The following is a 24964-nucleotide window of genomic DNA, read 5'->3' on the forward strand; positions in this document are numbered from 1 at the left end:
CCAAATTTACTTGTTTTTTGGATTGTCAGTTGGGCATCCATAGATTGTACTCAGATTTCATTGTTGCATAATAAAATAAAACCCTCATCTACTACACCGATTTTCCTGCATTGGGTTTTTTCGGGGACTTTGTCCAAAAATAACAGTGTCAATTTTATTATGTGTGCTAGTATTTTCTCAGTTGCCAGCGCTATTATTTCTGCAGTATTTTATTTGTGAAGATTGCAGTGTGATTTATTTGATATTTGTCGTAGCAAATGAATTGTTAAAATAATTAACAATTAGAAAAATAAATTCCAGTTGCTGCAAGAGGATTCTAGTTTTGGAATTTTCACAACACATGCCCTCCCATGTCTCCCGGGGAGAGACAAAACCTCCTTTGGGCCTTAGATCAGCTACCAAGTGTTGGGTGCAATGTGTTGCTGGCTGGGCAACGTAGTCCAAGTGCATCATCATCTCTATATAACTGGGGCATGAACAAGCAATGTGGTGATGCTGAAGAAGCCCATGGTGTGGCAATCAATGCTTTGCATGGTTGGAGGCCCATAGCTCTCAACGCTCACCCTACAAGTGCCATTATGACCCTCTAGATTGTTTGGATCCCGTATAGGGAGACCAAGTCCAAGATGAAAACCCATCTGCAATCCTATGTAAGATCCAATGCGTCTCCTCACCTTCCAGTACAATGATTCATTAGTGCAATTGAGTAAATAATCTTGTTAATCAAGGGTAGAAGTGAACACTTCATGGTGGCATGCCCTTCCAAATGGGCTTTAAACATGTTTTGGTGCTTCCTTCCTTGACAAGAAAGGTTAATGAAGGACCCTATTAGGTGGTTTCAACCTCTAAGGGAATGACGGGTCCATGGTACATCCATCAAATGGTGGGTGTCATGCGAAATAATGATGGAATAGAGAGGGGACAAAAGGGAGGCTCCAAGCCACATGCCATGAGACAAGGGTAGCTATGATGAGGGAGGCCCACACCTCGGGTGTATAAATGTAGGAGAGAGCAATCGTGGTACATGAGTTACCCCGGCCTTTGTTTTTCCACCCTTCTTCATATGCCTTTTGCCTTTTATTGATTTTTCTTCATTTTACTACTCGAGGCTCAAGGGGATGAGAGCATGATGTGTAAGATATAGCAATGATTAACCCCTTAAGGTGGGGCAGTTCATCGCCCACCAGGGGTTGGGACAATCATGGGTTCCTTAATGATGCAGGGGGCACTCATAGGGGCCCTAAGAACCAAGGTGATGGCCATAATGATAGGGGGTAAAGCTCATGTTTAGCTTTTGCTCTCGTGCTAAATTTTATTGTCCCGGCCATCTTTTGCATTTTGTGGTACATTTACTGTTGTATGTGGCCATATTATGCTTTTATCTTTCTTTTTAGCTGCATCAACCTTCAAGCATCGTTCCAGGCTTCACCCAAGGTGTGGACAAGGGAAGGGTGTTAAAATTGGCAACTAGGGCGAAATTCCATTTGGACAACTCACTTGATGGAGATAATTATTGCATTGAATTCCTCTTTTCGAAAGGACCAAAATCGACCTATGGATCATTAAATTTAGACAAGGAGAAATGTGTTTTTGAAGTGAAGCCCACACATGCGCAAATTGTCAAGGTCGGCCTCACCATCATGTAGGCTCATGAAGCCCAAGAGACATGTTTTTTGACCCACATCGACTCATATAAATAAGAGTGACCTCCAACCTCATTTAGCACCTCATAAAAATCTCTCCTCATCTAATTGGTCCGTACACTTTATTAGATAGTTGTTCTCTTCACATGTGTGGCTGAAAGGAGGACAAATTTCAAGAGGCCGAAATCAAGAAGTTTTCTGAAGTTTGACCAAGCATTGACCAGTGTTGACTTTGACATTTTGTGCAGCTTTTGACTTCGATTTTCTGGGAGAATTTTTGTTTGGGCAAGCCAAGTTTCTAGGCACATGAATCGTGCCATTCTATTAACTTCGACCGCAACCTTCTTCTATGCGTTGAACAAGTTTGACTGCTCAAAATTGGATTGTTTTCACTATTGTTTGACCAACTAAGGAGGCTAAGTTGGAAGACCTTTGACTGAGCTGATGAGGGATTGTTTTGACCCTTGACCATTGACTAGTTAGGGAACACACTGTTGTTGTTTGATTGTTGTTGATTGAGGGAAGAATTGCAGATTTGACAGAGTTATTTTGAACAATAATTTGGCAAATCAATTTTGGCTTTGACTTTGTATTATTGTACTCTCTCTCTGTCGAACATTTGATATTTATAATAAAAAGAATTGATCAAGGGATTTCCCCATCTTGGGGTTTTTCCCTAGCTTGAGCCAAATTCTTGTGTTCTCTTATCTTGGCTTGTCTTTTGCATTTTATTGTTTATGTTCTATCTACAGTTATTATCAATGTGATTAATGGTTAACGTGATTGCTATTGGAAATTAAGTGGAAATTATCATTAGGCTAATAAAAGGGCATTGAAGCAATTGTTGCAAGCATGGAGCATACGATTGTTATCTAAAATTGACATGGCATCAGAGCCCAAGTGAAGACAAAGTCCAAGCAAGAGAGAAAAGCAACCACTAAGAGCTCCGTTGGACAAAGAATATTTGACAAGTCTCCATGGCCTCTACATCTTACTTCAAGACTAAGGACAAGCTCAATGACAAATCTAACTATCATGCATGGAAAATGACTTTGGACCTGACTTTGGAGGAGCATGAAGTACTGGAGTATGTGCAAGGAAAAGTGGTGGAGCCTCCTTCAAATGCATTGGCTGCTGCAAAAATTAAGTATATAAATGGTGAGGTCAAACCAAAGAAAATTTTGATTGACTCCATTCAAAAGCATTTGGTTGCCTATATTTCTAATTTGGGATATTCTAGGGAAATATATGATAAGTTGGTCGGGTTGTTCAAAGTGAACAATGCAAGTCAAATTCTCTTTCTCAAGAACAAGTTGAAGGATATCAAGATGGATAAAGGGGAGTCTATCCAATCCTACTTCATGAGAATGACTCAAATCAAGAATGACCTACTATCTATTGGTGAGGTTATTGCTGACAAGGAGCTTACTCTCATTGCTCTTGGTGGTCTTTCAAGACCATGGGATATATTTACCACCCATTCTCAACAATGACAGGAAACCTGATTTTGATGAGTTATTGACTAGATGCACTCAAGAAGAGACGAGGATTATGGAGAGAGATAAATCAAACAATGGAAATGAACCTACCGTTTTCTCTGCACATGCTAAGAGGAAGAATGATGCTTGTCCAAGGAGACAGGATCAAGGATCCAAGAAGGGATTCAAAGAAAGATGCTACAATTGTAACAAATTCGGTCATTATGCTAGAGAGTGCCCTCACAAGAAAAATCCTCCAAGGGATGATGACAACAACAACAATTACAAAAGCAATGGCAATCAAAGGAACAATAGGTACAACAACAAAGGAAAAAGGAACGCTCCAGTTGCTCGAAATGGAAATGGTCGACCTCCCAAAAGTACAAGAAATGCCAAGTATGATGAAAGTAATGTTGTAGAAAGACAAGATGAGTTCTATCTTATTTCTGCTCTATCCACTGCCTCTCCTCCGGATACTTTGGATCATTAATTGACTGATAATGGAGCCTCAAGGCACTTCACTGGATACGTGGAGGCCTTATCAAATTTGGTTGAGCAAAAAACTAATCTAAAGATCATACTTGGAGATAATGCCACCTACCCCGTGAAAGGGATAGGTATTGTCACTCTTCACTTGAATCAAGGTCAAACCATACATCTACAAGAAGTGTTGTATGTGCCCCAATTTGAAGAAGAACTTGGTGTTTATTTCTACGATGGAAGATAAAGGCTTCAAGGTAGTATTCATTGATGGAAAGGTAAATATTTGGCATAGAAACCCTAAATACGCATTTACTCTTGGATTTAGGGTTGATGGTCTCTATCAAGTTGGTGAAAGTCCTTTGGGAGCTTTAGCAAGTGATACTTCTCTTCAATGTGAATTATGGCACTGAAGATTTGCCCACTTACATTACAAAGTCTTACTTGGGGTAAGGAAGATGGTCACAGGGATGCCTGACTTTCACATGAACCACGAAGGAGTCTGTCAAGGTTGTGCAGCTGGGAAACATACAAAGGGACCATTCCCTTCTAGTAAAAGTTCAACAACTGATATTCTTCAATTGGTCCATTCTAACCTATCTGGTGCCTTGCCCGTAACCTCTCTGGGAGGATACACATATATTATGCAATCTTTGTGGATGACTTCTCATGCAAAACATGGATCTATTTCTTGAAGAGGAAGGATGAAGTGTTCAAATGGTTCTGTTCTTTCAAGGCATTGGTGGAAAATCAAACAGGGAAGAAGATCAAGACGTTGAGGACCAACAATGGAACCGAATATGAATCAAATGAATTCAATGACTTTTGCAGAGAGGTTGGCATTAAGAGGGAGACAACTATTCCATACACTCCTGAGCAGAATGGTGTTGTTGAAAGGAAGAATCGAACAATCATGGAAGCCACCCGTGCCATGATCTATGATCAAGGTCTACCAAAATTCTTGTGGGGAGAAGCTACCAACACTGTCGTATATGTTCAAAATAGGAGCTCGCATCAAGCTTTGGATTTCAAGACACCCGAGGAAGTCTTCACTGGTAAGAAACCTGATGTTTCTCATTTCAGAACCTTTGGTTATTTGGTATACTTTCATGTGGCTAAAGAGAAAACGAATAAATTGGAAGCTTCTGGGAAGAAAGGTATATTCGTCAGCTACAGTGAAAATTCAAAGGCATATAGAATCTATGTACCTGGTCAAAGATATGTGGAAGTAGAGGCCGAGATGTTACCTTTGACGAAAACATTGCCCTCAGGAAAACCAGAGATCTCCCCATCTCAAGGAAGGACAATGATGATACTACTAAATCACAAGAAGAACCTTTGATGGATGAGCCTATGCCTAATGTTGATGGTCTGATGGATCCTATTGATCCACCTGCTAGTGATCCCTCTACCTCGAGGAAAATACCACTATGACTCAAAGATACTCTTGAAGCTGTTGAAAGACATACTGCTCCAAGAGGGAAATTTTGCGAAAGAAGTCGAACAGGTATCAAGGGTATGAGTACTACTATTCAAGTTGAACCTTACATGTTCAAAGAAGTCGTAAAGTGCCAAGTATGGAAAGATGCAATGAATGAGGAATATGAATTGATCGTGAAGAATGATGCCTGGGATGTGGTGCCTAGACCTAAGGACAAGTCCGTGGTCACCTCAAAATGACTTTACAAAATTAAACATGGAGCTAATGGAAATGTTGAAAAATATAAGGCCAAGTTCGTAGCTCGTAGCTTCTCCCAAAAGGAAGGAGTGGACTATGATGAAATATTTGCACCGGTTGCTCGATACACCACTATCCGATCTATAATTGCTCTCGCTGCAAATGAAGGGTGGAGCCTACATCAAATGGACGTCAAGACTGCTTTCTTGCATAGCTCACTTAAGGAGGAAGTCTATTTGGAACAACTGCAAGGATTTGAAATACAAGATAGGACACATGTATGTCTGCAGAAGAAAACCCTCTATGGGTTGAAGCAAGCCCCTAGGGCTTGGTATGAAAGAATTGATAGTTATCTTATGAAGTTGGGATTTACAAGGAGCTATGCTGATCCAAACCTATACTTCAAGGTTGAAAAGGACATGCCTCTTATTTTGGTCCTTATGTTGACGATCTCTTTCTGACAGGTGTAGACCCTCTCATTTATCAATGCAAGAGGGAGTTGACTTCTAAATTCGAGATGAAGGACGTAGGTCTAATGCATTACTTCCTGGGCCTGGAGGTCTGGCAAAAGCCGGGCAAGATTTTCCTTTCTCAAGGAAAATATATTGTGAAGCTGCTAGAGAGATGTGGGATGGTGGAATGCAAGTTTATGTCTACTCTGATGGAACTAAACTTCAAGAAGCTATGTGGAAGTGTTGTTGGGACCGAATTGGCAAACCCTTCTAAATATAGACAACTTATGAGGACCTTGATGTTCTTCGTAAACTCTCGACAAGACATATGCTTCGCTGTAAATACTTTGAAATTTTATGATTGAGCCTCATCACATACATTGAGTTGCTGCAAAGAATCTCCTTAGATATCTTTGTGGCACTATCAACTATGGACTGAGATACACTGTTGGGAATTTGAGGCTACATCGATATTTTGATGCTAACTGGGCTGGCAGTGTGGTGGATAGAAAGAGCATGTCAGGATGTTGCCTCTTTTTGGGATCAGCTTCAGTTTAATGGATGAGTAGGAAGCAGAAATTGGTTGCTCTAAGCACTGCCGAGGCCAAATATATTGCAGCTCGTATGGCCTGTTGTGAAGCTATTTGGTTGAGGAAGCTCTTCAATGAGCTATTTGAGCACATGTTGGATACCACCGTTATCTATTGCGATAACCAGAGTGGGATTCACTTTTCAAAGAATCCCGTGTTCCACGACCGCTCCAAGCATATTGATATCAGGTACCACTTTATCCGGGATATGGTACAACTAGGAGCAAAAAGGCTCCAACATATCAAGACTGATGAGCAGGTTGCTAACATCCTCACGAAACCCTTGGGGAAGGTCAAATTCTTAGCCTTCCAAGAGAGACCTTGAATCGTGGAAGGACCCTCCTGGTCCCGCTTGAGTTGGACATTAAACTTTGGGAGCTCCTAGGGACTTGGGGTACTTCTTAGAGCTATGTGCGACCATAAGGTGAGTGTTCACCTTCCGCTATAGGTACATTGTGTACAGGGTGAGTAGTTCACCTTCCCTTGTGATACCCCATGATGATATATGAGAGCATAGGGTAAGTGGTTCACCTTCCCCTATGGTGGTTGATATGTGTGTAGGGTGAGTGGTTCACCTTCCCCTACAATTGATGACATATGCATAGGTTGAGTGGTTCACCTTCTATGGCATATGAGCAGGATGAGTGGTTCACCTTCTCTTGCGGATGCCACGGCATACATCCTACCCTTGCAGTCTGGGACTCTTGGGAAGTACCTCTCATTTGGCCAATGAGTTGGGAAAAGAGGATAAGGACCATAGCACTACAGATGGATGCATTGTGTACTATCATATTCCCTATGTCTAGGATGCATGATGTTCAACAACTTCATCATTCAAGATCAAGTCTAATTAGGGTTCTACCCCTGGTTAGGTGGACTGACTTTTGTCAGTAAAGAGTGGTAAGGTCTTGTGACTCACTCTCGATCGATCCTTCTTATTCTTTATATCAATATTCAGCAGGGCTAAGACGAGATGCAGAGATCGTACGTGATGACAGGATGGCATGATGATCGATGGTCAAATATTGGTGGGTGGAATTCTCCCTAGTTGAGAGGGAGCGTTAAAATTGCAACTAGGGCCAAATTCCACATTGGACAGCTTATTTGATGGAGATAATTATTGCATTGAATTCCTCTTTTCGAGAGGACCAAAATCGACCTAAAGATCACTAAATTTGGACAAGGAGAAATGTGTTTTTGAAGTGAAGCCCACACGTGCAAATTGTCAAGGTCGGCCACACCATCATGTAGGCTCATGAAGCCCAAGAGACATGCCTTTTGACCCACATCAACTCATATAAATAAGAGTGTTACTTCCAAACCTCATTTGGCACCTCATAAAACTCAACACATTCTTCTCTCTCCTCATCTGATTGGTTCGTACACTTTATTGGGTAGTTGTTCTCTTCACACATGTGGCTAAGAGAAGGATGAATTTCAAGAGGCTGAAATCAGGTAGTTTTTTGCAATTTGACCAAGCATTGACTAGTGTTGACTTTGACTTTTTGTGCAACTTTTAACTTTTAATTTTCTGGGAGAATTTTTTTTTTGGGCAAGCCGAGTTTCTAGGCACATGAATCGAAGCATTCTATTGACTTTGACCACAGACCAATTGCAGACTTTGATCGCAGGCTTCTTCTATGCGTTGACCAAGATTGACAACTTAGAATTGGACTGTTTTGACTGTTGTTCGACCAGCTAAGGAAGACGAGTTGGAAGACCTTTGACCGAGTTGCTAAGGGACTGTTTTGACCCTTGACTGTTGACTAGTTAGGGCACACAGTATTGTTGTTTGATTGTTGTTGACTGAGGGCGGAATTGCAGATTTGACAGGGTTGTTTTGGACAGTGATTTCACAAATCAATTTTGACTTTGACTTTGTATTATTGTATTCTCTTTCTGCTAAACATTTGATATTTATAATAAGAAGAATTGATCAATGGTTTTCCCCATCTTGGGGTTTTTCCCTGGCTTGAGCCAAATTCTTGTGTTCTCTTGTCTTGGCTTGTCTTCTGCATTTTATTGTTTATGTTCTATCTATAGTTGTTATTAATGTGATTAATGATTAACGTGATTGTTATTGGAAATTAAGTGGAAATTATCATTGGGCTAATAAAAGGACATTGAAGTAATTGTTGCAAGCATAGAACATACCATTGTTATCTAAAATTAATAAAGGGGAAGGCTAACACCTTGTGGACCCAATGGACAAATGTGAACCCAAATGAGGAGACATGTGGAAAAGGGCTTGTAATGAGCGAAGGGAAGTGAAATATATGGTATTGGGAAGCGGGACCACGCAACCAAAATCAGGGTTTCCCGTATATTGTCATTTCTAAAGCTAGTAGCCAATAAAGGAGATTCCACAAGACTAGGATGCAAGATTAACCACCAAGTTGAGGCAAGGGAGCAAGAGTAAAGTTAAAGCTCATTCTTTCTGCTGAATCCCCCCCACTAATCCATGCCCAGATGTGCCCAAGAAAAGCAAGCATAAACACCCAATTACATAATAAAAAATCATACCTTCGGAGTTGGAAGACCCAACTTGAACCATACAATCATAACAAAATGAGCGAAGGTATACAATGGTTGGCTCAAGTGGCTGAGAATAGTAGGACATCAAGTTATCATGTGGTTGCAAGAGGTTGTTGCCTGTTGGCTGAAGGGGAAGATTTCTCCTATAGAGGTCACCCACTGGTGGTGGGTAATAGGTCCTCAACTTCTCTTTGAGAATCATTTTCCTGACCTCTGAAGGATTAATTTTACTATAGTGTCCCAAATCTACTTTGTTGTATCCATCTTAGCGATATGCAAAACAATATGGGCCTTGACTCCTTCAAGGATAATCCTCTTTGCTTTGGCATTTTATTTCTTGTAGGTTGCCAATTGTTGTGGATATGCAAGTATGGCAATAACATTTTCCACATACTCCTTCAATCCAAAGTCATCCAATAAGAATGACATTCTGACTTTCCACATACCAAAGTTGGAGGCTCCATCCAACTTGTCTTGATCTCTCAAACCTATTGCGGCCATCTCTGAAAAAACTGGAAATTTAGTGAACTCAAATAAACTGGAGAAATAATTGAAGAATTAGAATTGGATTAAAACCCTTAGCTTTTCTCTTTCTGTGTCTGCGCAGATCCTCCTTCTGCCCTTAGATCCGCTTTGATACCATGTGAAAATTGGATTATTGTTGCAATTACTAGTTATTATTCACCTATCTGATTAGATTATTCATATTATGCAATTAACTTGCGGCAAAATACTGAATAAAACACAATTGCAACTTCACTGAAAATATATAACCACGGGAATTGAAAAAATTATGCTCTCACACACAAATAATGGACACCAATATTTTTGGACAAATGTCCCTGGAAAAACTCCACTGTGGGGAAAGTCAGTTCTGCGGATGAGTAATTTTATTGTTCTTCAGCAAATCTATGATGGAAAAATTACAAAATTGTTTGTTGTAATTTAGCAAATTGTTTGTTGTAATTTAGCAAACCTCCAGGAAAATATTATGATCACTTATGCAAGTCAATCTAACCTCTTGGAAGCAACTCAACCCCTCAGATCAAATTTGGCCTCCCTCTAGCTATTTGATCTGGCTCACATGTGTAGCCTGGCAGCAGATAAACTTAGCCCTCCTAGCAACTCACACTAGCTGAGAAATTAACTCGACCTCCACTAGAAATTGTGACTTCAACAAGTAAATTGATCTCCCTATGCAAATCGACCACTCCTACTAATTTCTCTTTGCCCCAGCACTTTGTCCTCTCTGAGCAATTCGCACTAACGATTACGCTAATTCACACCCCTACCTAGAGCAACTCGCACCAATGGAAAATTGGTCTCCTTCTGCAAAAAAATCGATCTCCTTGTCTCCTTGGAAATCACTGTGAGGAATCTCTCTAGTAATCTCGTCTCCAACCATTGTTGATCTATCTCTATTGATGCCCCCGCACTGACTTTGTGCCCTTGCTATCACTGGAATTCTATATCTCGATATATTCTCCAAACGCCCTTCGATTTCCTCTTGTAATCTCTTATTGATGAATCAATGACCATGATCTAATCACAATCGATGGCTAAGATCATCTTGACCTCTTCTCATGACTTTTCCAAAAGTCTCTAGAGGAAAATTGATTTACCCCAATTAATACTGATTAATTAAGCTATTTCCCTAAGTTAAACTTAGAAAAATTAATTAACTACTTAATTAAATCTAATCAAGCCTTTTCTCGTGAAACTTTTTCTGGGTATTGGAGAAAATGTGTTCCCTAGCCTCATAGACACAATCTGAGACTAGAACAACTATCTAAGCCACACCAACTAACACAAACTTCTTGGGCGATGGTGCAAGACATCACCTTGGACTTAATGGTCCTTGACAATCCATCTATGATGGCATGCAGAGCTTTTGAATTGCAGTTGAACTACTTCTTCTCGTCAAGATCAATTGGAGGATTTTTAGGAAATTTTTATTCATTTATGATCGAGAACCAAACATCCAATCCTATAGTCTTCAAGTAGGTTTCATTCAATTGCTCCATAGTGGATAATCATTTCCATCAAATATTGAAATTGTCCTTGAAGAGATGCCTTCCATATGATCCATGCTTGTTTATGATCTTCCCTCATGCGATTAGACTATTAGAGGGTAACCTACTCTGATTCAAATTGTTGGGAATACTGAGAGGTGGGTTAATCAGTATTTCATAAATTTCAACAATTTAAGTATCAAAACAATTAACCAATAACATCACATCAAATGAACATAAGATATATATGAACAATATATTTATATTACAAAAAAAGCTACAACTTCTAGATTTACCTGCTACAGTTGGAAGGGCTATAACCCCAAGACTTACCAAATCCCACTAGAAGGAGGCGGCAACCTCTTGAAGGAAGCTACAACTTCCTTCCCTAGCATCACCCTGCCACCCTAATGAATGTAAAGATAAAATAAAGCTTCTTGGGCTCCCGTATTAGGGACAATGACCCAATTACAACAACATCCAAACCCTGGTAATTTACAACTTCAATACTACCCTCTGTCATGTCCAACTTGCATGCTGCATTAACTCATGTTGTCGAAGTTCAACAACAAAAATGTATACCTCAGATCATTAATGCAAGTGCCCTTACTCTGCCTTTGATTTTGCCTCACAAGTTCTTCAAGCTTTGCTCCAAAGCTTTGTTAAAGTCTGCTCCATGACTTCAACAAGAACTGCTTCAACTTCAAGACTTTTCTTATAAGACTTCTACAAATGTCAAAAGATGCACCAATCTTCGCTTCAACCTTCTTCACCGACTACTTCAAACTTCTACAAAGATGACATTAAGGTCTGCCCCAAACACTTGTCTAAGTATCACTTAATATTAGCAACCACTGTACAAGACAAACATCTCTGCTAGATTAGCCATGTTTATGCATTCATACAATTTTCAACTAGTCCTTAGACTCGGCCTCAGACAACCTCAAGATTTATCTTAAATTAGTCTCAAAAAAACAGCTTGGAATATGCCTGAGAAATAGTTCTAAATCAGCCCAAGGTTTACATGAAAAAGCCTCAAAAAGTGGCCAAGATGAGCCTCAGGAGTTTTGCCCTATAGGGCCAAAATTCAATTTGAGAAAGGACCTCAAAGCAGGTTGAATTTTTCTACCACAGGAGGAGACACGAATCTGCCTTAGAGATAACTCGAACAACCTCAAAGATGACTCGGACCTACAACAAAGAGACCTTTACCTTAGAAATATTCAAATCAGCGATGGGAGGTCTATCTGAAATCAACAAAAATAGGCCTCAATCAAATTCGTCAAAACAAGCTTGTTGTTAGGATATTCCGACACATCGGAAATAGTTGAGTATAACTTGGTTTAGTGTATTGTTAGGTAAAGTGTGTTTCTTTACTATGTACTTTTTGTAACTTACAATCTGACAGTCACGATATGTTCTAGACATGAAGTGATCCAACGGTTCATTCTCTCCTCGGTATTACTGACACTTGATCCATGTCTTAACACCTGATTGGTCCATGATCTCTATTTAAAGAGCATGGAGGGTCATTTGTAAGGTGATCGTTCATGAGAAAAGCTCATGTAAATTTTCTTTCTTTTACATTAATAAATTGCTTGAAGTGGCCGCGTTGGCTCAAGTCGTGGACTATTTCCCTCTTTGAGGGTTTTAACCACGTCAAGAATACTGGTGTATTGATCTGTGATCTATTTGTGAGTGGTGTCCTTTGGTGTTCTATCTGAGGAACTTACCCTGTAAATTCCTACATGGTATCGAAGCTATTTGAGAGTTGCATCCGTTGGTGATCCAAATCTGAAACCGGTACAACTGCATCTGACTATCAATTCCTAGATCTATTGTTTCTAACCGCTTTCGGGCCGATAAGACTACTCTATTGCGTTAGGAGCATATGTTGCAGTGAGGAACCGCTTTCGGGCCGAGAAGACTACTCTATTGCGTTAGGAGCATATGTTGCAGTGAGGAACTGCTTTCGTTTCACGCGAAAAGGTTTCTGGTAGCCCTAGTTACGCCATTTTTAAGATATTGAGGTATACAGTCTTTATTTGTAGTTTTAGTTATTTATCTCTCTGTTTATTTCGGTTTATTTCTCTCTGTTTTTTTTATTGTCGGATCTATACCTTTCATATTTGCGTATGCTCTTTGGCTCGCGACTTTGTGCGATCTGGGCAAATCAAAAACAGAAAGGAAGGATGTTTCTCATGCATATGCTCTCTTCCTCGCGCCTTATTAGTGTGATCTCAGAAAATCAGAAACATTGGGGAAAATTTGTAGTTTCTAGCAAAATCTAACTCCAAGCCATAAGGTTTGGTTTTTTTTGCATGTCCGTTTTGGGTTGTGTGGTTTTTTGTTTTGTAGGCAAAAAAGGTTTTCTCAAGTAAGCACGCACTCCAAAACTTCAGTGACGAAAAAAGAAAAGAAAAAAACCTTCCTCTTTTCCAAAAATTACTAACCTTTTAAACTAGCTCACTTGGTCCAAAGTTACTTTATGAGAATAGAGGTCTTGGGTTCAAGACTTTCTTTTTGTTGAGTTACTTTTTCAAAAAGCACATGTAACTTATTTTTTAAAGTTACTTTATGTAAAAGTTTTCTCACTTATTATAAAAAGTGAGTCACTTATAATTCTAAATTCTCTTTATCTTTTATTTAAGTTACAATTTAGTGGGTAGCTCATAAAGTACCATTGTAAAAGTGACTTTCACTTATTTATAAAAGTGGGTCACATAATTTTATTTTATTTTATTTTTTTAAAGTGAGCTAACTAGATTAATTTTGGAAAGAGGGGGGATTTTTTTTAAATATAAAATTATCATTCACTTCCGTACATTCACATACTTCGTCGGCATCTTCAACAAATTTTCTTCAAAAAGCCATAACTTCTTCATCCAGAAGCCGTTTTTTTTAATCAACCTAGTTTTTCGAGATCTTTCCATTGGAACACTTAGTTTCAGCATCTACAGCTTCAGTTTTTGTTAAAATGGAAAGTCCATGCCAAGTTATTCTTGACAGCACCAACTACTTCCAATGGGTGTCCTACATGGAGGATTTACTTAGAAGTAAAAGTCTTTATAGAATAGCCTCAGGCCAAGAGTCTAAACTTAAAGATGAAGATAAGCAAGCCAAATGGGAAAATAGGCAAGATCAAGCACGTGGGTTGATAGGGATGTCTATTTCTCCAGACCTTAGATTCCATATCGCAAAACTTAATACCCCTGATGAAGGAATGAAACAGCTCAATAAAGTTTTTGGAATTAAAAATGAAATTAGAGCCCATCAACTCGAAAATGAGTTGCTTACGTTGGACCCCAATAATTTTTCTTCCATTGAAGATTTTTTGTCCAAGTTCAAGACCCTTAGACTTCTCTTGGAAGGTGTTAAGGTTAAGAAAGAAGATGGTAGCCTTATCTATTCCATTCTTACTAAGTTGGGACCAACCTACTCTGTGTTTGTTTCCACCTTCCATTCTACTAGAGAAGCCTTTATTTCTTAAGGACAAGACTACAAGCCCCCCTCTTTTGATGCCTTTTGTGATTCTTTAATAAGAGAACAAGAAAAACTCTTACATCTTGGTCTTCTTAATCTTGGAAACTCTCCTAAGAAAGCATTAGCCACCCAACAGCAACCAAGTTCAAATAAGAAGCAACATCCTAAAAAAAATGGTCCTAAACCAAACAAGGGTCCTAAGCAATTTCAGTCTTAAAATGAAAAATCAATTCAACAAAATGATAAGGCAAATAAAAACAAAGGGAAGAAGACTGATAGACATTGCAACTTTTGTAATTGTGATGGCCACTTAGAATCCAAATGCTTTAAAAAGATGGAAGCCTTGGAAGCAGCAATGAAGAAGCATAACATCCATTTGGAGCACTCTTCAACCTCAACTTCATCTTCAGGAATAGCACTTTTTGCATGTGTTTGTCAAGCATCTCGGTCTGGTTATGCACAAAATGTATCTTCTTCTTCTCATTCTCATGAGTGGCTCATTGATTCTGGAGCTTCTTATCACATGGCCAAAACACAAAGCCAATTTTTCTTCTTTAAATGATTGTAACACCAAAAATATATATGTTGGTGATGATAGATCTCTTAGTGTTGTAGGGACTGGAACTATTCATCTAGACAATGGTACATTTAATGATGTATTATGTGTTCCTACCTTATTATCTTGCAACCTTCTATCTGTATATCAAATAACTCATTCAGGGGAAGGTAAAACCGTTGAATTTTCATCTCACGATGTTGTAATTAAGGACCTAAGAGATCCTAGACAGATTTTAGCTACTGGCATTGCTGATGATTCTACAAGGTTGTATAAGTTTAACAACTTTGGGTCATCAAACCTTCCCTCGGTATTTGTTGCTCATAATGATGAAGTAAGCAAACTTTGGCATAAGCGATTTGGTCACTTAAACTATCGCTCCCTTCAAAATCTATGTAAGGAAAATATGGTGACATGTCTTCCTATGGTATCTTGCAGAGATGGTGTTTGTTCTAGATGTGTACTCGGAAAACATCATCAGGATAGTATTGAAAAACGTGCCTCTTGGCACGCCTCAGCCCCTTTACAGCTTGTGCACAGTGATTTATGTGGTCCACTTCCAGTTGTTTCATTCTCTGGCCACAAGTATTTCTTAACTTTCATTGATGATTTCTCCAGACGCAATTGGGTATACTTCTTAAAACTCAAGAGTGAAGTCTTTAACATGTTCTTGGCCTTTAAGGCCTTTGTTGAGAAACAATTTGGACATCAAATTCTTAAGCTAAGATATGATAATGGCGACGAATATATTAACAATAAATTCATCAACTTTTGCACTGAGCATGGAATTCAAATGCAACATACTGTTCCATATACTCCACAACAAAAGGTGTAGCTGAAAGGAAGAATCGCGCCTTAAAGGAAATGGCTTATTGTATGCTTCAATCTAAAGGACTTAGTCTTAATTTTTGGGCAAAAGCAATTAACTGTGCAAATTACATAGTAAATCGCACTCCTACTAAGGTTTTAAAGAATATCATTCCAGAAGAAGCATGGAACTCAATTAAACTAGATGTAAATCACTTTTGTGTTTTTGGAAGTGAAGCATGGGCCCATATTCCCGATGAGAAACATAAAGCCTTGGAACCTAAGAGTGAAAAATGTATTTTTGTTGGATATTCTGAAAATGTCAAAGGATATAGACTTCTTCCACCTAAATCCAAAAATGTTATCATTAGAAGAGATGTAAAGTTTGTTGAAAATATATCGGCCTACGAGCCTAGTTCGGCGGATGTGCCACCTCTTTCTATCCCTTCTACTTATGAAAATATTTCTTCTTCGGATGATGACAGCGAGGATGACAATCCTCGCCCACCTTCTCAGGATCCTCCTTCAGCTCCTCAGCTTCCAAAATGGGTCTGTGCTACTCGGGATGCAGCAAGTGCTCTTGCAGGTGATCCTACATATCAGTGACGTACACGTTCTCAGTTCGATAGAGCCTCTTCTTTACTGGCTCAAGCTTCAGTGAATTATGATCCTGACACCTTTGCAGAAGCTTCAGGCCATCCAGATTGGGACACAGCTATGAATGAAGAATATCGTTCATTATTGGCAAATGATACATGGGATCTTGTTCCTCTTCCAAAGGGACGAAAACTTGTTAGATGTAAATGGGTTTACAGAACCAAGTTTGGACTAGATGGAAAAGTTGACAAACATAAAGCTCGTCTTGTTGCTAAGGGTTTTTCACAAGTTGAAGGCATTGACTATACTGAAACCTTCCCTTGTTGCTAAAATGAACTCTATCCGCCTTGTTCTTTCCCTTGATGCCTCTTTCAAATGGGAAGTCCATCAGATGGATGTTAAATCTACTTTCTTGCATGGGGGCTTGCATGAAGAAATCTATATGGAACAACCTCCTGGTTTTATACAAACAGACTCCAGCCTTGTATGTCGGCTTAATAAATCCTTTTATGGTCTCAAGCAAGCCCCTCGAGCTTGGTATGCCAAAATGGATAGATTTCTTTTAGATATTGGATTTTCTAGGTGTCATTCTGACAATACTGTCTACACCAAGAAAGTGGGTAAGTCTCTTATCATTCTTGTTCTTTATGTTGATGATCTTATCCTTACTGGTAGTGATCCCAACCTTATAAACCATGTGAAGTCCATCCTTAAAAAGCAATTTGAAATGACAAACTTAGGACATTTGCATTATTTTCTTGGTCTTCAAGTCTTGCAATCCAATGAAGGTATTTCCCTTTCCCAGTCCAAGTATGCCTGTGATTTTCTACGCCACTTTCACATGGAAGACTGTAAGCCAACCCCTTCTCCCTTTCAATCTGAAGCCAAACTTTCAGTCACTTGTACTTCCCCTGAAGTTGATGCTACCGTATACCGTCAGCTTGTAGGAAAACTTTTGTATCTGACCCATACTCGTCCTGACCTTTCCTTTGTTGTTGGCCTTATTGCTCGGTTTATGCAAAACCCACATGAAAGTCATTGGCAAGCAGCTAAAAGAATACATCATTATGTTCGAGGTACAATTCAGTTTGGGATTCATTATAGTGCAAAAGCATCTCCTCTATTGGTTGGTTTCACTGATTCCGATTGGGCTAGTGACCCTGATGATCAGAAGTCTACTACAGGTTATGTCTTCACTCTTGGTTCTGGAACTATTACATGGGCTTACAAGAAACAAAGTGCCATTTTTCTTTCTTCAACAGAAGCAGAGTATCATGGTGTCGTAGAAGCTAGTAAGGAAGCCCTGTGGCTTCGTCAGATCCTGCCAGAGTTTGGTTTTCAGCAGCAGCATCCGACTACGCTTTGGTGTGATAATCAACATCAGCGCAGCAAACACATCAAACTACACATGCACTTCATCAGAAAGCTCATTCATGACCATGTTCTTGAAGTGCAATATTGTTCAACCGATGATCAAGTTGCAGACATCTTTACAAAGGCTCTCACAGAGGTGAAGTTTACTAAACTTTGACTTATGGTTGGAGTTCAGGAAGTTGTCACTAAGGGGGGATAGGCTCTAATGCCTCCTTCCTTCTCCTATTGTGTCATCTTTGTACATCCTTCAATCCTATCCCAAGTTGTTATGAAGGGGGGATGTTAGGGTATTCTGACACATAGGAAATAGTTAAGTATAACTTAATCTAGTGTATAGTTAGGTAAAGTGTGTTTCTTTACTATGTACTTTTTGTAACTTACAATCCGACGACCATGATATGTTCTAGACATGAAGTGATCTGACGATTCATTATCTCCTCGGTATTACCAACACTTGATTTGTGGCTTAACACCCGATTGGTCCATGATCTCTATTTAAGGAGCATGGAGGGTCATTTGTAAGGTGATTGTTCATGAGAGAAGCTTATGAAAATTTTCTTTCTTTTACATTAATAAATTGCCTGAAGTGGTTGCATTGGCTCAGGCCATGGACTGTTTCCCTCTTTGAGGGTTTTAACCACGCCAAGAACACTGGTGTATTGATTTGTGATCTGTTTGTGAGCGGTGTCCTTTAGTGTTCTATCTGAGGAACTTACCCTGTAAATTCCTACATTTGTGATTGTCCAACAAACTTTGTCAATTCCAGAAACCTTGATCAATCAGCTTACTTAATTAATCTCAAAAATAATTAATCTTAGAAAATGCTTGAAGAATTAGATTTCTCAACCTTGGTCATTATGCTTCATGTCCAAATTTTGTCTTTTGCCTACTTCAAATTCCTCCACAGATCTGCTTGCCTCAAAGATGCCGAGTTGGTGGTGTTTGGATGCTCCACAAGTGAGGTAATATATATAGATGTAGGGAGGCCTAATGGGGCCAACATGATCCATGAACAGGCACCACCTTTTGCCGGAGCTAACCTTAAGAGAATACTTTTAACCCTTTAGAAATTAATCTTTGTATCATTCAAAATACATGATTCAAGGTTGATAATGATAAAAGCTTTAGGGCGGTTTAATTTACGATGCTAGACCTTATTTTAGGGAAGAAACGGAGTGATAAAGCCATAAATCTTTGGGGCATAGATGCTGGGATAAACCCATCCTTGGGGCATCAAACTTCAAAACTTAAAATCTCCCCAACCAAGAGGACCCATAGGGCATGCCAACTATCAAACGAAATGGCTTGACAAGGGCTACCAATACGAAGTGTCCTTGCATCCAAATTCACTGAATTATACACGCAAATCACTAAACAAGTACTAGCCCATTCACCTTGGACATCAATGACAAATTCTTCCAACAAGACCAACATAGGTCAAAGAGAAGGTTTGAAGAAGGCAATTGGTTGTTTGTAAGACTCCAACCTTACAAGCAATTATCACTTAAACAACAAGGAAAAAACAAATTGGCTCCAAAATTCTATGGGCCTTTTCAAATCAATCAAAAAATTAGTGGAGTAGTCTATGGGTTGAAGTTACCATACAATTGTCACATCCATAATGTCTTTCGTGTGTTGTGCCTCAAGAAGGTGTTCGAATAAGCCCAACCCACTCGAACAGGGATTCTTGACTTTGACGATGAAGAAAGGATTATTTTAGAACCAAAAGGAATTCTTGCAACTAAGGAAAAAGTGTTACATTCCAGAACCATAAAAGAATACCTTGTCAAATGGAAAAACCTTCTAGAAGAAGATACATCACGGGAAACAAAAAAAAATTGCCAACAATACCCCTCATTAACCTTGCTTTAAGAACAAAGCAATCTTAAAGAGAGTGGATATCTTTTGAACATAACAATAAGTTAATTAATTAAAAATGAATAGTCAAAGAGCATGTACCCTTTCACCTCGTGACCAATCAATGCTTTATAGAAAACCATCACGAGAGTTATTGTAATCATCAATTCAATTCTTATTCAATAATAATAATTTATCTACAAGTATTTTTGTCTTACACTTTTCTGGACAATCTTGCCTGAAATCAAGTAGGGAATTACTAGAATCTTAAGTTTCAGCTATGTAATCTGCAGAAATAGAGTGCTCCAGGGATTTTTCACAACACTAAATCCATTTATACATTCAAAAAAGCATTATAAACAACTAAAATTTGCGAAATGGCCAAAAGATTTACTAGTACAAGTGACTGACAACAACCAATCAAAAGATGGAACAATGAAAAAAGGGCATGCTAGCAAGTGTTAAGTATGAATAGCATGGACACGCTACCATCGTCAATGCCTCCAATTTGTGTCCACCCTCAACAATTAAAGAAAGACCCAAGGAAGGTCACATTTGTCTTATTAAACTAGGAGCAAATGATAACCACCTAGGAGAAATAATGAAACAAGCATATGTGAAAATCCTACACTTGAACCCTATTGCAGCAACCGATATTATTTCTCCTAATTGTTAATTAATTAACAATTTATCTGCTACAGCAAATATCAAAATAAATACACTATAGCCTTCACAAATAAAATTTTGCGGAAAAATAAAACGTTGGAAGCTAAGAAATGCTAGCACACATACATAAAATTAACACAATTTTTTGGACAAAAGTCCCCAGAAAAATCCAAAGCGGAAAATCAGTGCAGCAGCTGAGGGTTTTATTATTAAGCAGTAGTGAGAAATTCTAAGTACAACTGGATGTTGAAATCTGGCAATCATATAGAGAAAATTATTGGCAAAAATCTAGTGAGGAATTTTCCTCACCCCACAGGCAAACTCTCAGTACAACTTGCCTTCAAAAACTTGGTCCTCTAACCCTCTGTGCAGCCTGTTGGACGTCAAGCCTCTGACTGGTCTCTAATGAAGTCATTTTGCCTTCTACTAGTTGAAAATATGCTTCTCCGACACTCTAGGACTCCTTCCCGACCTCTGGAACTGAAGATGTCTCTCCCTCTCAGCAAATCGAACTTGCCTCTAGAAGTTGTTGCGCTGCCCCTGCGTCAGCTTCTTTGTGGCTCTTCTGCCTCTCTACAAATGCACTCACTGGATCTGGAATGCCTCCTCCAGCCTCACGGTCTATGCCCCTCACACTCTGCTTCGATCTCTAACTCTCTTCGGCAACTGACTGCCACTACTCCGGAAATCGATCTACCAAGAAATCAAACTACTCAAGTGTTCTCTCCATCACCACATCGACCTCCTCTTATAATCCTTTGTTGGAGCACCAACAGCCAAGATTAGAACATAATCAATGGATAGGAGAGATCGATCTGTGTGAGTTTCTAGATGATTCTCGCCCTAACTTGAATAGTACTGATTAATTAACCATATTCCCTAAGTTTAGACTTAGAAAATATTTTAAAAACGGATAATAATCTAATTAAGCCATTTCTAGATGGAATTTCCAAAAACGAATTTTGGGTTTTGGAGATCTCATGTATTCTAGCCTCGCCACCAAACTTCGTGGCTAGAACACATCTGATGCTACAAAAACTAACAGTATACACCCTAAGCATCATGTTCTATAATCCAATTTCAACCCATGATCCATACTAGAATGTCAAAGACATTAAATGAAAGCACATGCATGAAAAAATGGTTATTACAATAGATGACCCCACCTTCGTCGGATGAATAGGCTAGACAAATGAATGTATTGACTTAAGAATGGGTGAGAGGCATATGAGATCAGCTATCTATGGAGCATGGGAGGGCTTATTGGCTAGCAAGCTGCATCATAGGAGACAAAATTTCCCCTAAGGTTACCCATGTATATCGATGAGTAACAATGCTTGTTAGTCTAGGCATGATCAAAAGAAACTTTGTCTTATTGATGCCTTTTAGTGCCTTGCCTTCTTCTTATGGGGCCTAACCTAGTAGCCCTTTTTCTAAAAGAATGGCTTGTATGTATATAAATAAGATATGATAAGATACTTCATTAATATAGGTGAATGGGACTCAAAATTATAACCAACGTTAGTAGATAAATAAGATATTGTGCATGAATGAGACTTTAAAGTACAACTAGTGTAGGTACCTAGTAGGGATAGACACACTACTCCTTAAACACAAAAAGCAAGTGAGCTAGAAAGCTAGATAATAGTAACATACTAAAATATAAGATGAATATAAAATCCATGTTGAACATGAAATGTTAACATCAAAGCACATCAGATCTAACGCAGAAGTAGAATGAGAGGACGAATAAGAAGACTTCCCAATAAGGTCATTAATCACCATGAAGGAACTGATACTAAAAAAGAAAATTGGAGGAAAAATTTACCAAGAACTACTAGATATATAGTCCAGTAATAAAAATATATTTCAACAACCACAATGAATGATATCATGAAAGACAACATTGCTATCTTAAACTCTCAACAAAAAGTGAATTTTTGTCCACAGACAGCCTCAATGTTTGAGCAATTTCTAATAGTTTATCTATTACCACAAGCTGCAATGATGGAGAACCTTCATAGCTTGACCCAAATTAGTGATACAAGGAATCTTTACAGGGTGATTTACGTGGGAAAAGAAAAAAGAAAAAAAATCAACCCCAAAGCATCCATGACATGAACACTAAGAACATTGGTATTGGTGTAAAGAATATGGGTATCAGTGTGTGCAATTATTTCTCATTCACAACCATTACAATTTAAAATGTAAATCTCTAAATTGACATGGTAGCATCCTCCCTCAATCCAGTACTAATAACAAATAGAAGTACATGTATACTTTGTGAGTCCCCATTGCTTGTGCTTGTTGTATTTGTGATGCCTTTTTAAATGCAAGCTTAGGAAAATAGCAATGGCATCTCCTTTGTTGATTGTATACAATGACAACATGAGTAACAAAACACGGAATGAATGTTACCTACATCACTGCTCTGCAAGAGTTTGAAGAGAGGGTCATCTGCTAATTTTATACATTGATATCATTCTGCCAATAGCAAAAAGATGGTTGCCATAGTGGACTGGAAAATACTAAAATCCTCCATAACGCATCTCCTTTGACAACGACATCAGTAACAAAAAATGGAACGAATCTTACCTACACCACTACTTTAAAAAGTTTCAGGAGGATCATCTCCTAAAATTAAGCATCTGTATCATTCTACCACTAGCAAATGGATGGTTGCTATAATGGCTGGAATATAGTCAAATACTCCGAAATGAAATGAAATTAATAGCCGATGGGCCAATTTCCATGGCTTAATAAAGGGGCTTAAGATGACAAACATTGAATATAGCAGATCGAAGGATCAGACTTTTTCCTTTACGATGCTTTCGATTTACAACAATGCAAGGCATGCCCTTGGTTATTTTGGGAAAACCAGAATGATGAATATCCAACATTCTCCATACTCAAGACCACTTCGGCTGAGATGTTGTGACTGGGTATTTATTCTGCCGAATTCAGACGGTCTAGAGACTGCTTCAGCTGAGATGCCCTGACTAGGAGCATCTATTCCACCAGATTCATCTGCCCCTGGCACCATCTACAAATAACATCCTGCTTAGAAACGGTCCACAACGGGCAAGCATATGTCTAGGCAAATTAAACCCTGGTGGGCTAACAAAACACACCCCAGCTTGACCATCAAACCAAGAATTTGTTTACAAGGGATTGGACTTTGCCTTAAATTGACAAGAATATGTTAACAAGGGGTTGGACTTCGCCTTAAATTGATTGACAAACCATAGAAATCTACCAAACACAATCAGTGCTGGACTGGTGTATACACATGAGCCACCGAACAACACTCTATCTTTGGGCCCCGTTTCCAATAATATCAAATACATTTGAACCGACAGAACCAAGCAAACAAACAAGCTCCCAGCGGTTCCAAAAAAATATATCTTATGATTGGCCTAGTACATATATAGGTAATAATGACTTACTCTGGGCAATAATTTGTAAGCATAGTTAGCTTTTGTAAGCGAATAAGCGCAAATATGGGCAGGTAGCTCCCATTCTGTGTAATATATACCAGGGTTTGAAACGTACCATGGGAAACAGCAGAGGACGTCCTCCTTCCTTATGCACCGTCAGGTGGCTTGCAATCTGCTGAATTCTCCTCCTCGCCGATGCACTTTCCATTTTGTGGAGATAACAGCTGCTAACAACACAAGAATCGAACTAACTTAGAAAGTAGTAAACGGCCTGTGAGCCGAATTCCCGGCCCTCAAGCTTGTGCAGATGATACAATTCCGGATTCCTCCTCCGAATATATGAGTGGAAGAGAAGAACTTCTAGTACCAAAAATATGTAAAATTAAATGTTACACAGTTCTATTCATTTATTTTTTTGTCATAATTATCCTTGAAATTAAAATACACAATTATTTTATACTAATTAATTTGTAAAATATTTACAAATATATTTTATATATACCTTTTTGTTTGCAAAGTTATTTGGAAACATAATAGAAAATAAAATGGGCAAAAGAAATAGATAAAAGTGCTAAAGGGCAGGCACCTAAATATTTCAGAGTGTTACATATATCCTTGTTTGTAAAGTTATATGGAAGCATGCTAGAAAATAAAATCAACAAGTGGGTGGAACAAAGAGATAAAAGTGTTAAAGGGTAGCACGTTTTAGACCTAAACATTCCACAGTTGATCATGGTGTAACTTTAAGGCACAACATTGAAAAAGTTTGGGAGAAAAAGGAAGAAGTCTTATGTTGCTTTGTTGATTTCAGAAAAATCTTTGACATGGTTCCTACGGATAAGCTTTGGCACAAAATCTTTGACATGGTTCCTAAGCATTTGAGAGCAGTTATGCATAGGTTGTATGAAGAGGTGAAAGTCAAAATTAAAACTTCAGTAGGCATTTTTGAAAGTTTTAGAAGTGATATCCGGGTCAAGCAAGGTTGTCCATTGTCTCCTACTCTTTTTGGTTTATATATCGACAAGTTCAAAGAGTGGCTAAATTTGCAAGGGGGTGACGGTATCCATTTGGACAAGTTTGTTATAAGGTTCCTTTTGTATGTAGATGACCTTATTTTGATTGCTAAATCTACTCTTGGTTTGCAAGAGCACTTGCTTTCCCTTGAACATTTTTGTAGAAGGGTGGGGATGCAAGTCAATATTAGCAAAACGAAAGTAGTGATTTTCTCTAACAAAAGAAAGAATAACTAGCATAAGTTATACTTTGAAGGCAACACTCTGGAAGAAGTTGCGGATTACAAATACCTCATATTTGACTTC

At 38.7% G+C, this 24964-nt stretch overlaps 1 protein-coding gene across 1 annotated transcript in view; it reads right to left on the reverse strand.

Moving 5' to 3' along the window:
- Positions 1-24016, reverse strand: part of ACD32.1 (alpha-crystallin domain 32.1) — a 77988-nt gene extending 53972 nt beyond the window's left edge. Inside the window, exon 1 of the mRNA XM_089453296.1 lies at positions 23761-24016. Within this exon, the coding sequence (XP_089309422.1) occupies positions 23761-23853 (93 nt within the window). The 5' untranslated portion in view covers positions 23854-24016. The remainder of the gene's footprint in view (positions 1-23760) is intronic.
- Between the last annotated feature and the right edge of the window lie 948 nt (positions 24017-24964).

The sequence above is a fragment of the Pinus tabuliformis genome, chromosome X (genome assembly GCF_031772625.1).
Source record: "Pinus tabuliformis cultivar Carrire ecotype Pingquan chromosome X, CPIR1, whole genome shotgun sequence".
Classification (NCBI taxonomy): domain Eukaryota; kingdom Viridiplantae; phylum Streptophyta; class Pinopsida; order Pinales; family Pinaceae; genus Pinus; species Pinus tabuliformis.